Source organism: Electrona antarctica (genome assembly GCF_951216825.1).
Source record: "Electrona antarctica genome assembly, chromosome: 7".
In the NCBI taxonomy this organism is placed as follows: domain Eukaryota; kingdom Metazoa; phylum Chordata; class Actinopteri; order Myctophiformes; family Myctophidae; genus Electrona; species Electrona antarctica.
In genome coordinates, this window is record NC_136812.1 from 8159435 (window position 1) to 8173815 (window position 14381).

Sequence of the window (14381 nt, forward strand, 5' to 3'; positions counted from 1 at the left end):
AAAGAAATGGCATCCTCCCACTACTGGCATTCTTGTTTGATTGTCACGTAGCCTCACATTCACGACAGCGCATGAACAAAAGACCTTCATTTCTGGTTAAGGGAAATCTTGGTTTGGCTTCCTTCAGACAATGCAGCAGCATCGATAATAACAACACTAGTATAATGATTTTTAAAAAAAAACGTAAAAAGATTTGAAGAAAGGAAGAGAGTGCAAAAAGAGAGCAAAGAGAGAATAAAACAGATTCAATCGAGCATCGTCTTAATGTACACGTGCACAGTCTTGGTATATTGTATATACCAGCATCATTTTTCTTTTCTTTTTTTCCAGTAGCTGCTATTATACCTAACTTTGTGCAAACAACTTCACAGTGTATTGACTGTATTCTATATGTACAACGTATGGCCATCGTTCTGCGTCGGTGCTTCTCATTCCTTTCTCCCCTTCGCACATTATACGTATCTCGTTTTCTTCTTCAATGCACCCTCCCTTTCTGTTAGATGGTGCCCGGCTGCATGCCTGCCTGCCACAACGCACACAACATCCAACCATTTCTAGAAGCCATCGTGAGAAGTGGCCCCGGTCTCCACGTTCCGTCCGGGCCTCATCACCGCAACGCCAAACCCTTTTAACGGCCATCGTGCCTTTGTATTCTCAACCCCTTGATGAAAGGCGAGCGCGTCTTCATATCTTCTCCCATTGGGCCTGCGGTTTGAAGGTCTTGCTGCCGGCGTGGGCGGTCATCTCCCGGTACGCCTGGGAGCGCAGGAAGCGAGGGTAGCAGTCCTTGAGCATCAGCATGTAGATCCTGTGCTGCGCCAGGTCGAAACAAGAGCCCGAGGGTGCCAGCAGGTTGGCTGTGGTGATGTCACGTGTCTCGTGGTCGATGTTGATCTATAGAAAAAAGCGTGAAGCATAGACAGCAAGTATAGTCAGTACACGGCTACTTTACTCATTATGCTGTGTTGTTCTGTGTGGACGTGTGTGTATGGTTACACAGCACATAAGATTACTATTATTTTTTAAACAATTGTATAGGGTATGCGCGTGACATCATCATCAAACCCGGAAGTTATGCAGGAATGCCTACTGAGTGGCAAAAAACTACTTTCTGGCCTTGACAACCCATTCATCCAAACAGAAAAGTCCTATTTGATTGCATTAAACAACGTTAAACAATGTTAAACTCACTTTGCATGTTCCTTTGCCACTCGATTTGCCACTCGATGTGCCATTCACTTTAAGCATGCGCATACCCTCTATTGTAGAAATTGTCGTTGACAAGTAGGCTATAATAATACATAATGTGTCAATGTTCAAGTTTTAGGGCTCAATTTAAATAAAATAGCTTCTTACCTCTCGGGGCGCATCAATGCCGATGAATTCGTCATAGATCTTCTGGGCTTTAGCTGGCAGCTTCGCAGCAGATTTGATACACTTGAATTGCTCACAGGCGAAGTAGAACGCAACGTTTTCCTCGCTGAACTCAGACATCAGGAAATCTGTGAAGGCACACAGTCCATCTGAGGGAGCAGAAAGGGGCCGCTGTCAATTCTGGCAATTGGCAAACAGTGTGTGTGTGTGTGTGTGTGTATGTGTGTGTGAGTGTGCGTGTGAGTGTGCGTGCGTGTGCGTGCTCGTGCATGCATGCGTGCGTGCGTGTGTTTGTGTGCGTGCGTGAGTGCCTGCCTGCCTGCCTGCGTGCGTGCGTGCGTGCCTGCGTGTGCACATGCCTGTGTGCTTAATGCTTATTTATGTATATTTGTGTTAATGTATCAAGATATTGGTAAAGTCTAAAAAGCCTACTTACGTTTACTTGCAAGGAGATTTTCAAAGCACTCTCTCCACCTCAAGCATTCCTCTAGGTTGGGCCTGAAAATGCACACGGACCCAGTTAATATTTGGCTTGACCTTATAGCATTTTAATAAATGATTGATAAATCACTTTCTGTTGCACAGTATCTAAATATGATGTAATATTCCCAAAGCTTACCTGTTTTTCAATATTTTGCAGCGAGATAGAGTCCAATCTCGTTTCAGCAAAACACGTCCCAGCCTTGCTTTCAGTCCCTTAGCCCTGGAAAAAAGTGAACAAAAATAGGATCAGTTTAACGTAGTCTTTGAATATATACCGGTACAAGTAAATTGATGTGTATGAGGTACCGATGGTGCTGATTCAATCTGGTAGTCCATTGCAATGCACTTGTATTTTACTTCTTTTTTACTTAACATATCTCCTCAAATCTACCCCCAATCCGCATTACAATCCAAGTTAATATAATTTGTAATGATAAAAGCCAGAAGGTCTGATGTATACCTTTCCAAACAGGAGTTAGGCAGTGATGCAAGTCGTTTGCACATTGTGTGTAGCGGCGGTATAATGTTCAGCGCGGTGCTGTACTGTAGGTGATATCCGTGTAGAGTGTTATCCGTCAGCCAGACCCCAAGAGAGGAGGAGGAGGAGGAGGTGGTGCAGCAGCAGCAGCAGTGTCTGCAATGTGGCGGAACAGATGTTATTATACTCCTACCTATAAGTCTAACGCATCATCAGCCCTCTCAGCCAATCACGTGGCGAGCGGTGGGGGGGGGGGGGGGAGAGAGAGAGAGAGAGAGAGAGAGAGAGAGAGAGCATAAAAATGATGTCTTGTACTGTAGCTCATGATTCCATTTTCCTTTTCAGTGTCCCTGAAATGGTTGCCATGGTAATTAACATCTATGTAACCTCCGCTCCAACAACATTGACACACAATAGCAACTTCCCATACAGTGTGTTATTGTATAATGTGTGTAACTATTTAGATTTGGGGCACGGAAAATAAAACATTTTGTATGTTGGTGCTAATCAGATGTGGGCTTTAACTTATGCATAATAATTACACTTTGATAGTTCAATTCGATTTTTATCACAACAAGTTGTCTCAAGACACTTTACATGTAGAGCAGAGACATTTGTGTAACTAAGTACACAAGCCAAACCACTAGCAATGTGTAACGGGATCGTCAATGTCCACATACAGTATATTATTAGCGAGATGTGTTCAGCAAAGAAATATCTATTGATATATCAATCTAAACCGACTTCCATTGGTGAAACAGGTCTCTTTTAGTAAATAAACACAGACATTTTAATGAATTAGGTACGGGCGGGCATACGGATGGACGCACACACGCACGCGCACACAGGCTCCAAAATTGGAACGTTAATTATGAATTGAGTGGGCAAAACCATACCTATATTAGATTGTTATCACAATGAAACGTCCCCAATTGAGTACTTACATGAAGACAATGATTTATTGTATTAAACATTTTACATTTTAAATATGCAAATGAGGCATTATGTAGGAAAATATGCAAAATAATAGAAAATATGAAAAAGCTACTACTGTGGAAGTGTATCATGTATTAATTTACTTGTACTAAATTACTGGTTTTCCCACCAATTTTGGAGCTTTGGCTCATGGACTAAGAACCAAAAAGAACTGAACCGGTTCCCATTGGGAACCAACCGGTGGAAAGGGGGTCACAGTGCCTTGGCACTAGTGGAGATCATTGCATTTCTGATCTGTTGCTGTACACACTCAAGCTATCTCTCATGACTCAAGTTTGGGAGGGGACCCAGTTTGTGCTAACCTGACTGCTCCATCTGGCGGAGTCAGGTTAAGTTTGTGCACCACTGAGCTAAAGGATACTGTGGGAAAACAGTTCAATTAGCCCTTCACTAAATCCCTCCCCAATCCGTCCTTGTCCAATAGGCACGTTAGCAACGTTTTCTAAGAGAGGAGACGTGGCAAGCTGTACTTCTGACCCATTGAGATGCATGATTACAGGATTTATCCCTATAAATGATCAATCATTTCAGTAGCAAGAGCTTCAACATGTCTGCTAAATCTAACATGTCTGCTAAATCTAGTCAACCAGGCCTGCAGTAGGCTATGCACTGTGAACATGTGCATGACATTATTTCAATAAACTAGAAATACGAGGAAATTAGGGAGAAACAGTATCCAACTCAATTCACTTTAACGACCGTCCGTTTATTCCGAGTTTTCATGTAATGCACGGTAAGACTACGGTGATTAGTATTATTCCCATCACCTGATAGGCTCAGTCATGTAATAACGTTAAGTTGCGTATGTGTTCAACAACACAGAAATGCAAAATAACAGACGGCTATGAGGTGAAGAAAGCTTGCCATCCTTCAGCAATGGTTGCTTACCGTTGCTCAAACTATTTGGATTGGCATTGGACAATCACTTTTGGGGTGGGATTTAACGAAGGGCTAATTAGTCTTGAGTTCAGTCAGTCTATGCTACACTGCAGTGCACCTGTATGTGGAAGTAATTGTGTGTGAAGAACTAAATATTGAAATATTTGAAATAACAGCCTCATCGCCAGTGTTGGGTGGAAAATATATGTCCAAAAGCGTTCTTTTTTATTTATTTTTTATTTTTTGAATAGTGAAAATGGAAAATTAAATATTGAAATATGGAGATTTGAGGTTTCTGCCCGACAACAATGAGATAGTAATAGTATGCAGGCATTGTGTAGTTGGCCATCTAATGTGTAGTAATACAATGCCTCAATCCGTGTTAGTTTCCGTGGTGGAAAAAGTACTTGTACATGTTTTACTTAAGTAAAAGTATCAATACTGCAATGTGGAAATACTCCGGAATTCAATACAAAAGTATATCGGCATCAAAATGTACTTAAATAAAACATATGAGCACTTTTTCAACCACTGGTAATAAATGCCTCAATCCGTGTGAGTTTATCCATCTGTAACATTGAGGCTGTACCGCAGGGGGAACAGAACAGGACAACCACTGCCTTACCTAATCTCTTTAGCACAGAAATACAAGGGAACATTCAATTGTACCCTCTATTACCAGGGAATAAGATGCTTGTGGTGGTCTGAAAGGTCTGTGGGAAACCAACCGCCAGTGGCGTTTCCATTTTGGGCAGGCAAGAATTACATTTTGGGCAGGCAAGATGTGTTAATTGTCGTCTCCCTGCGCACAATCGTAGCACTAAAGGTTTTCAAAGAGATATACCTGCCAGACGAGTAGGATACAAAGGCTGAAAGGCATGCATTTACATTCCAATGGGTGATTGAGGGTCGCGCTGTACCGCAACGGCCAATCAGCTGTCCATTAATAGTTCTCAGGTCTTGTTTTTGTCATCTCTTTTTTTCTCATTGTATGGATTTTGGCCAGGCCATGAATGGATTTGGACAGGCAGATGCCTGCCCTCGCCTTATTGTAGATACGCCACTGCCAACTGCCCCCCACCACACGCACGCACGCACACACACCTTCATAGGTTCTGCTGTGAGTAATTAAGGGAAATGAGGAATTAATATGCTTTATAAGGAAGTATTCTCCACGGGGTACTTACTCTCTGAGTGGACTGCTAATCAGGCTAATGGGTTGCCGGTTAACCATATAGTATATAAAAGGATAGAGACTGAACTGGCGCGAAGCTCCGCCCCCCAGCTATTCATGTCAGTGGAAGTTGCTCAGTGGCGTTTTGAAGCACCCGGAAGACTGCCGGAAGTACCGTCTCAGAACGTCTACTTCCGCATTTGACCACCACATTTTGGTGGTCAAATGCGGAAGTGCAACCGAGCGCTCAATGTTAAAGCCCAGCTGCACGGGGTTTCCCGGTCATGAATCCACGGGTCCGCCTGTAGTCCCTCCTCCTACCACTAGGGCCCAGTGCTTCAACGTTGAATAGCCTCACTGGCCCCTTGCGGTTAACTTAATTGTACAGGGTAAAGGAGTAGTTCACGAACATGAGATGCTTATTTTCAATTCATCAGTTACACACCCCATGAAGCCTTGGATTCATGGAGATTTGTTTGCATTCCTTAAGCCAATAATGTGATGACTGGCAGAGTCTCTGGACTCAATAGGAGTCGCCTACTGAGTCTCCTATTGACTGATGACCCGGTCATCTAATGATTAGCTCAGGAATGCCCTGAAGAAGGCATTCTGTGTTTAAGTTTGTGGAGGGAACTTATACAGGTGTTATTATAAGTCAGAGAGTCCAGATTAAAGTAACACTCCACATCCATGGTTTGTAAAATACAAGGAAAAGATTATGTAGCCTATAAGACTTAAGACTAGAAGTTTGAAACCATTCATAACTATTTACAGTGTCGGCCTCTCAACAACAGGGGTGAAAGTGGCTTTCACAAAATCTCAGCTGTCAATTATACAGTATGACACAAAATGGAATAAGTAATTGTGTAATAGTAAAAAAAATGGTAAATGGTGCATTTATATAGCGCCTTTATCCAAGGCGCTTTACAGAGATTGTGCATTACATTCACCCATTCACACACAGATTCATACACCGATGGCAACGGAAACCATGCAAGGCACCAACTAGCACATCGGGAGCAATTAGGGGTTCAGTGTCTTGCTCAAGGACACTTCGACAGTAACTCTGGGGGAGCCCGGGTTTGAACTGGCAACCTTGCAGTTCCCATCCAGGCACTCTGCCCCTGAACCACCGCCGCCCCGTGATTAGTGATTTTAATGGTTCTTTCTCAACACGTGTCAATGGTCCCACTTACTGTGCGTGCGTGCGCACGTGCGTGCGCTCATCTATCTGCCTTCCCTCAGGGGGCCCATGCAGGCAGACAGATGTTCACGGTGCCTTGGTCACTGTGACTCTGTATTAAACAGTAACCAGTGAAGTGTGACTGTGTATTAAACAGTAACCAGTGAAGTGTGTCTCTAGGCAACACGGTACACCATGGACAGTAGCATCTCCCCTGGGGCTGCTTCCCTGTCCTAAGTCACGGTACACCATGGACAGTAGCATCTCCCCTGGGGCTGCTTCCCTGTCCTAAGTCAACTACACCATGGACAGTAGCATCTCCCCTGGGGCTGCTTCCCTGTCCTAAGTCACGGTACACCATGGACAGTAGCATCTCCCCTGGGGCTGCTTCCCTGTCCTAAGTCACGATACACCATGGACAGTAGCATCTCCCCTGGGGCTGCTTCCCTGTCCTAAGGCAACACGGTACACCATGGACAGTAGCATCTCCCCTGGGGCTGCTTCCCTGTCCTAAGTCAACACGGTACACCATGGACAGTAGCATCTCCCCTGGGGCTGCTTCCCTGTCCTAAGTCAACTTAGTCATAAGCCACGATAAGCAGTGAGGCGTTCAAATAAAAAATAAAAGGAAAGTTCAGGCCTTTGGTATTAGAGGTGGCCCCTCTCATTTAGTTCAGGCCTTTGGTATTAGAGGTGGCCCCTCTCATTTAAGTAAAGTCATGTGTGTTGGTTATTGGGGCATGAATGTACATGATTGTGTACTATCCGTGCATCTTAACTCATTGACCGCCCCTAAAACGCTGTCGGCTACCGCCACCATAGACAGCGCTTTATTTCACTTTGAAAACAAGACTGTTTCCGGTCCCCCAAAAACATTTAGCGAGAATCGGCTAAAGCTAATGTGATCTTCAGAAGCATTCATATTTTAACTGCGTGGTAACGATGATTTAGTATTGAGAGCCGCTAACGTCGGCTTCAGTCCAGCTCAATCTGAGCCGTAATTTCGAGAAAAACGGCTACATAGGTCAGTGGCCCCAGCTTTGTTGCCTGAGGGCATGCGTTTGTCTGACATCCTGTTAGTCCGTTGATCTATCAGTCTGTAATGTCTAGTGCACTCTTGTTTGCAAATTGCCTGCTGGTAGAGGATGGCTCCGTCATTGGTGCAAGAGCAAGACTGGATTTGGTGGAACAGGTGATGGAAGTGAGAACAGTGAGGAAGCTGGAAAAAAGTTATACGAATACTAGTCGATCCGTCATCCTACGTGCCACCGTTGATTTGATTTTATTAGATGTCAAGCAAGAAAAACAAATTACAGCAAGGATAAAAAAAACTGGGACAAACGACATTGCATTCATACAGGCAAAAATTAAATCGATAAATTACACTATCAAGAGCTATACACTGCCTACACATCATAAATACATGTGATCTCATTGCTAATAGTTAAACAATAAACATGATACTATTCTGCAACATTTTCTAAAAGCCATGCTTTGACCCTTATCTTTAAAAGGAGATGGCTGCTGATGCTCTTTATATTCAGGGGTAGCGAGTTCCAGCTTACTGCTCCTCCAAATCTAAACGAACGTTTTCCCATTTCAGTGGTGAATGTGGGCACGGTCCAGGTCTGCTGTGCTGGCTCTGGTAAGATGGGAATGAACTTCACTGCGCTTCTGAAAAAGTTTACAAAGGTACTCAGGGGCGCTGTTGATATACGTTGATATACGCTATGCACTTTGTTCAGTTGGAGTTGAACTGACCTGGCCGCTAAAGGGAGCCAACCCAACCGCTGAAAGTGCATTTTACCAACATGGTCCCTTGCAGAGCCCCGAAACCAGTCTGACATGCTTGTTTTGAGAGACCTGTAGCTTCTCTTTTAGGGCTTTATTGGTAAGACCACCATGGAAACAATATAAAACCAGCGAGTTTGCTAATAAGCGAAGACTATATTACCGGGTCCAGAAACGGTGCTTTCCTGGCTAAGAACTTGGTTCTGCCGTTAACCTTGCTAATGGTCTTAAGAGCCTATGGTTTCACATGGTGTCAGGCACCCTTTCACCGTTCTACAAATGCCTGGACAATCAGTCAGAATGATCAGGGAATCATCTCAGCTCATGAACATATTTCAAAATAGGCTCCCACATTTTACTGATTTTTGAGTGGTGCAACCACTCCAAGGAACAGCAATGTCTGTGACCTGTGACTCGTGTTAACCTATATTTGTGTGTGACTCATGTGTGACTCATGAGTACCAGTAGGGGCGCTGTTGTGCCAGAAACAGAGACAGAGAGATAGTATTGCACTGTTGCCTGCTAATGAGAGAGAGAGAGAGAGAGAGAGGGGGGGGGGGGGGGGGGGGGGGGGATTTGCACCACTCAGTTCACACGGGTGTGATTTTTTTTCAGGGAGCCACCCAGCAAGCATCTGATTCTCTCCAAGTTGTCTGTCCTGACTCCTGACCCTGTCATGCTGCACCGATACTGCCTCATTCTCTCAGTACGTGACACAGTGTGATAATACTGTTGACACTGTATTGATATCAGTGCATTCTGTCGATAACCTAACAACACTGATACTGTGCATTTGTTTCTGCATAGTGCAGGATATTGGGTGTATGTTGCTGTATACCAGGGGTTCTCAACCCGTGGGTCGCGACCCCTCGGGGGGTCGCCAAATTATTTTAGGGGGTCCCCAAATTATTTTCCAAAAAAAAAAAAAAAAAAAAGATTTTGTTTTTTTATTTTATTTTCACGATTTTTCAAAAATAGCAGACCTACAAGCTCATAGCGCGCCACTCGGTGGCGCGCTATGAGCTTGTAGATCTGCTATTTTTCAATAGCTAAATTATAACAATGCTTAAAACACCAAAAGGGGTTCCCGCCCAAAATGGTTTAAGGTTATTGTAGCAGTCCATTTATATTGGGGGTCGGGAGGGGGCGGGGCGGGGGTCCCGAGACATTGCCAAAGCATGTCCAGGGGTCTCCGGCCAAAAACGTTGAGAACCCCTGGTGTAGTGTGGCAATTTTTTGGGGTGCCTAACCATTCCAACGAACAGCTATGTGTGTCTGTCCCTATGTCTGTTTGAGTACAGACAGTTACATAATACCGTTGGGTGGCACTGTTGAGCAGCCTAAAGGGCTACAGTACATATGTTGAGCTTCACACTGACTACTATAACAATAGCACAGTACGCCATGGAACTTTGCACGTGTGTTCCCACTGGGCAGAGTTTCAACAATACGCCAATTAATACATTGATTGCTGTACTCATGTGTTGCTTATTCCAACAAAAGCATGAACAACAGTAGACTCAGCGTATTAAGGTCCTTTACCACATTAGCTCATAGTGGGGAAGTCACTGATTAACTCCTGAGTGGCTTTGTGTTTCTCCTATACCCCAGCAACATGATGTCAGACTGAAAATAACAAGAGTAATTGTTGTAACTTAAAATTTATTATTTAATCGGTTTTCACCAGCAAAAAAAAAAGAAAAATTATAAAGAAATCTACATTTAATTTGTGTACTCATCTCATTCAGTAGTCTGTATTCAAGTATTCAATTGTGAAAACAGACACTTGGAAAAGAGTATAATGCTATTTATTGATTGATTGAATACTTTATTAACAGGCTTTGGGCCAAGCCCCGCCTAGGCCCGTTTGTTTCCATTGTGGTCCTCTGTATAATATCGGAATCGGTCAGAATCGGTATCGGCAGACATGACCCTGCAAATAATCGGAGATTATTAGAATTTAATAATCGTGCACCCCTAGTTACATTGTTCATATTTTGTGATAGGCCTATTCATTTGCATAATGTAACTGTACAGTATGTAGCTGCTTTGAAATGCTCGTATTTGGTGGCAAATAGAATTGCTAAATTAAAGAAGCCTTTCGACATTGGAGAGACCTTGATACTGCCATCAACACAGGACATTTGTCCAGAAATGTTTGGCGAGTCTGGACACATTCCTCTCTCTGAACGCAGTAAAAAGGAAACTTGATGACATGGCTGAGGATGTTGAGACGCAGTTATTTGAAAGGATTCGCGCATCTCCATGGTATGCCATTCAAGTTGAAGAGTCCACTGACGTGGAAAATAAGGCAATATTACTAGCGTACGTCTGTTATATTTATGAAGAAGATTTGCAAGAGGATGTGCTGCAGTGTGTTTTGTCACTCCCAACAAAAACGACTGGAGAAGAAATCTTCAAAGCCTTGGATGAATAATGCTTCTGGTAAAGTGGATTGGGCTTTGTGTGTTGGAGTGTGCACAGATGGTGCTGCAGTCGATGACTGGCCGCCTGTCTGGCCTCACAACTAGACTGAAACAGGCAGCCCTGAACTGTGAGGCCACTCACTGCATCATACACCGAGAGATGCTCAAGTTAAAAAAATATCCCCCGAGTTGAACTGTGTACTGAGTGAAGTCATCAACTTCATTAAAGCGCACGCACTTAACACACGTTTGTTTGAAAGCAAATGTGTGAAGAGATGGACGCCGAACACAAGCGGCTCCTTCTACACAGTACACACAGAGGTTCGATGGCTGTCCAGGGGTAAGGCCCTTAACAGAGTGTATGAACTACGACAACCGCTGCAAGAGTTTCTTACGGAGAAGGGCTCTGACCTGGCAAAGCACGTCACTGATGAAGACTGGGTCGCAAAAATTGGCGTATTTGTGTGATATATTTACTGAATGAACTGAACCTGTCGCTCCAGGGGAAAATGACAACAGTCTTTAAGGTGGCCGACAAAGTGCATGCTTTTAAGTCAAAATTGGATGTGTGGACAAAACGAGTTCACAGACGCGTGTATGATATGTTCCATACATGCATTTTTTCTGCCTGCCTCAAGTCAGCCTGTGTATGTAATGCAGGCCTACTGTTTTTAAACGCCCCCCAGACCCGCAGGAACTCATAGCTCATAGCGCCTCCTGCATTAAATTGAATTGAGATGTGCCATTAAACACAATATTTGCCACACACGCGAAGTCTCGGGATTCGTGCTCGCAACCACCTTTGCCAACACGAGATATCTCGGGTTTGTTTAATGTAATTTAATCCAGAATTAATAGTATTTTATTTACCGTTTGTAGCAGCCATCGTTAGCCTCCCATGGTGTGTAGTCATCGAATATTCACGCACGTGATCTAAAGCATTTTAGGGCTCAGATTGAGATAAAGATCATGGCCGTGAGCGAGCCTGGAGCCCAAACGAAGGGCAATCACTTCCGGGTCGGCCGGATGAGGGCTCTTCTTCTTTGTTTATATTGTGCATTTCACTGGCACTAGCCTCACGTTACCGCCTATCATAGCAGCATGGAATCGGTTAATATGCCTACATTTTATTTTATTTTATTTCTTCTTTTTGAGTGGTGCAAACCACTCCAACAACTGGCTTTGTACCCGTGTCCCGTGTTTGTTTGTACCAAAAAAACGAGCATGGTTGCTATGGTTAGCAACCAAAAAAACGAGCATGGTTGCTATGGTTAGTATGTGACGTCACTGACATCACATACTGTGTAGGTGCACCACTCAGTTCACACGGGTGTGATTTTTTTTTTCTATATCTGCCAATATTTGTTGTGTCTTAATTGAATTGAGCCGGCTAACAGGTTGCCTTTCTTAGCCAGATAGAGGAGAGGAGAGGGTCAGGATAGGCAATGACAAGAGAGTGTGAAAGAGAGAGAGAAGAACACGGCAAGTGTCCGGAAATAATGACGCAATGTTGTGCTATTGACTGTTGCTTACGAAACTCTAATTCACACAGACGCACGCACACTGAGAACCGAACCGGTTCAACCCCGGTGGACAAAAGGGGCCACAGCGTATTCAACGAGTGCTCTGTTACATTCACTGGAATTAGGAGTTTCGTAACCAACTGAACCAGTAGTAGCATGACATCTTCACCTTCATTATTATATCACATGATTAGCGTGAGTGAAGTGAAGTCACGTCACGACGACAATGAAACTATGTTCTCTGTTTAGAAGTGGCCCAGATAGGCCAGTGTGGTTTTGTCTATACAGAGTAGACTGATGTCCTACTTTCAACATGCTCTCCATCATTGTGACTATTCTGACTAAACGCATCTACGGCAACAAGAAAATCAATGTATGTGATTTCTTGGTGGGCATATTACTGGTGTCCCAGATACTGAAAGGGCAGCACGAAATAACAACCATAAATGTTTGATGTTTCATCTCTGGTTTTTCTTGGAAGCAGTGACTCAGTCTGGTGAATTTCATCTGGTTATAGGATTTATAAAAAAAATAATGCAAAATATTGTGTTACTCTATGTTGCTATATTCTTTATATTATGATAACTGTTATTTATTTTTTATTTCAACTCAGGTGTTAAATTGTAGTTTTTACCGATTTCTATAGCACTGGTCTCAATTGAAACTGTCCATGTGCTCTATGTATGTCCTGATTTCTTTTAAATACAGTATGATGGAATGACAAATAAACCCAACCTTAAACCTTAAACCTTCACTCATTTCAGGTCTGACAAACTAAGTAAGTAAGTAAAGTTTATTTATAGAGCACCTTTCACAGTCAATTACAGTCACAACTAAGCTATAAATCAGACCAGAACTATTGACTCGATCTAGATCTAGTGCCACTTTGCTTCCCAAAGTGGGGTCCGGGGACCAGTGTTGATTTTGACAGCATCATTTGGATTTAATTTTAGCCATAGTCTTTTTTTAATACAATTCCGTTTAGTTTGTCATATTATAGTCATCTGAATTCTGATTTGTTTTAGTGTCTACACAGTCTACATTATTAAAATGTGTTTTGGTGCTGCCCTGATGGCGTCGTTATGCCTGATTTTATAGGCTACACATGGCTGCACTCTGAAAATAGTAGATCTGCTATTTTCAGTGTGCAACCAAGCATAAAATGACTTGTCTTTTACTGGATCTCTTCTCCTCTAGTCCCTCCCTCTAGTCCCCCCCCCCCCCCCCCCCCCCCCTGTGGAGAATTATTTATAAATCATATTAATGTATCCTCTCGCTTGCTCACAGCTGAACCTGATCGTGTCATGTCTGAAATCTCCATGCTGAGCTCAAGATAATCTCTCTCCTCTCTCTCTCTCTCTCTCTCTCTCTCTCTCTCTCTCTCTCTCTCTCTCTCTCTCTCTCTCTCTCTATATATATATATATATATATATATATATATATATATATATAATACAGTATGAGTCAGTGATTTGAGTCAGTTTTCAATTAAAGTCAATAGGTCATGCTTTATTCACAAATCACAAATGCCTGTCTGACATGTAGTACATTTGGACAGTTTTTTATTGTAGGCTATGTACTGTATATACCGTTGTTCTAGGCTATGTACTGTAATTGTGTTTTTTTGTTGTTTTTCTATTATTTATTGTTTTTCATATTTTTCAGAATTTTTTTTACTACTCGTACAGATGTAGTCCACAACTCAACTCACAGAAATCAGTACACATATCCTGCAGTCGCATGTGATGAAGGTCCAGTCCTATTTAAAAAAAACGCACGCGCGCGCCGCGCGTTTAGGGTAAACGCGCGAGAACAGCCTGGTGTAGCTTGGCCGTTAGGCCTTTTCAGACATGTGACTGACGGCCAAGCTACACCAGGCTTTTCTCGCGCGTGCGTTTTTTAAAATGGGACTGGACCTTAATTCAACACACGCGCTTAGGGTAAACGCGCGCGTTTTGTGCGTGAAAACCCTGGTGTAGCGTGGCTACACATGTGTTTATTTTGGACGCGCGGAGAAGTCCAGGGGCGATTATTACGCAAGCGTATTTTCACGGACGCGGCCCCGTGAAATTGT

General features: G+C 43.3%; 1 protein-coding gene across 1 annotated transcript; it reads right to left on the reverse strand.

Moving 5' to 3' along the window:
* Positions 1-684: 684 nt before the first annotated feature.
* On the reverse strand, positions 685-2361 carry rgs16 (regulator of G protein signaling 16; the record flags this gene model as incomplete). Its single annotated transcript, XM_079506954.1, has 5 exons — positions 685-894; positions 1357-1523; positions 1811-1872; positions 1994-2077; positions 2318-2361. The coding sequence occupies 5 exons, from the start codon at positions 2359-2361 to the stop codon at positions 685-687; spliced, it is 567 nt and encodes a 188-aa protein (XP_079363080.1).
* Between the last annotated feature and the right edge of the window lie 12020 nt (positions 2362-14381).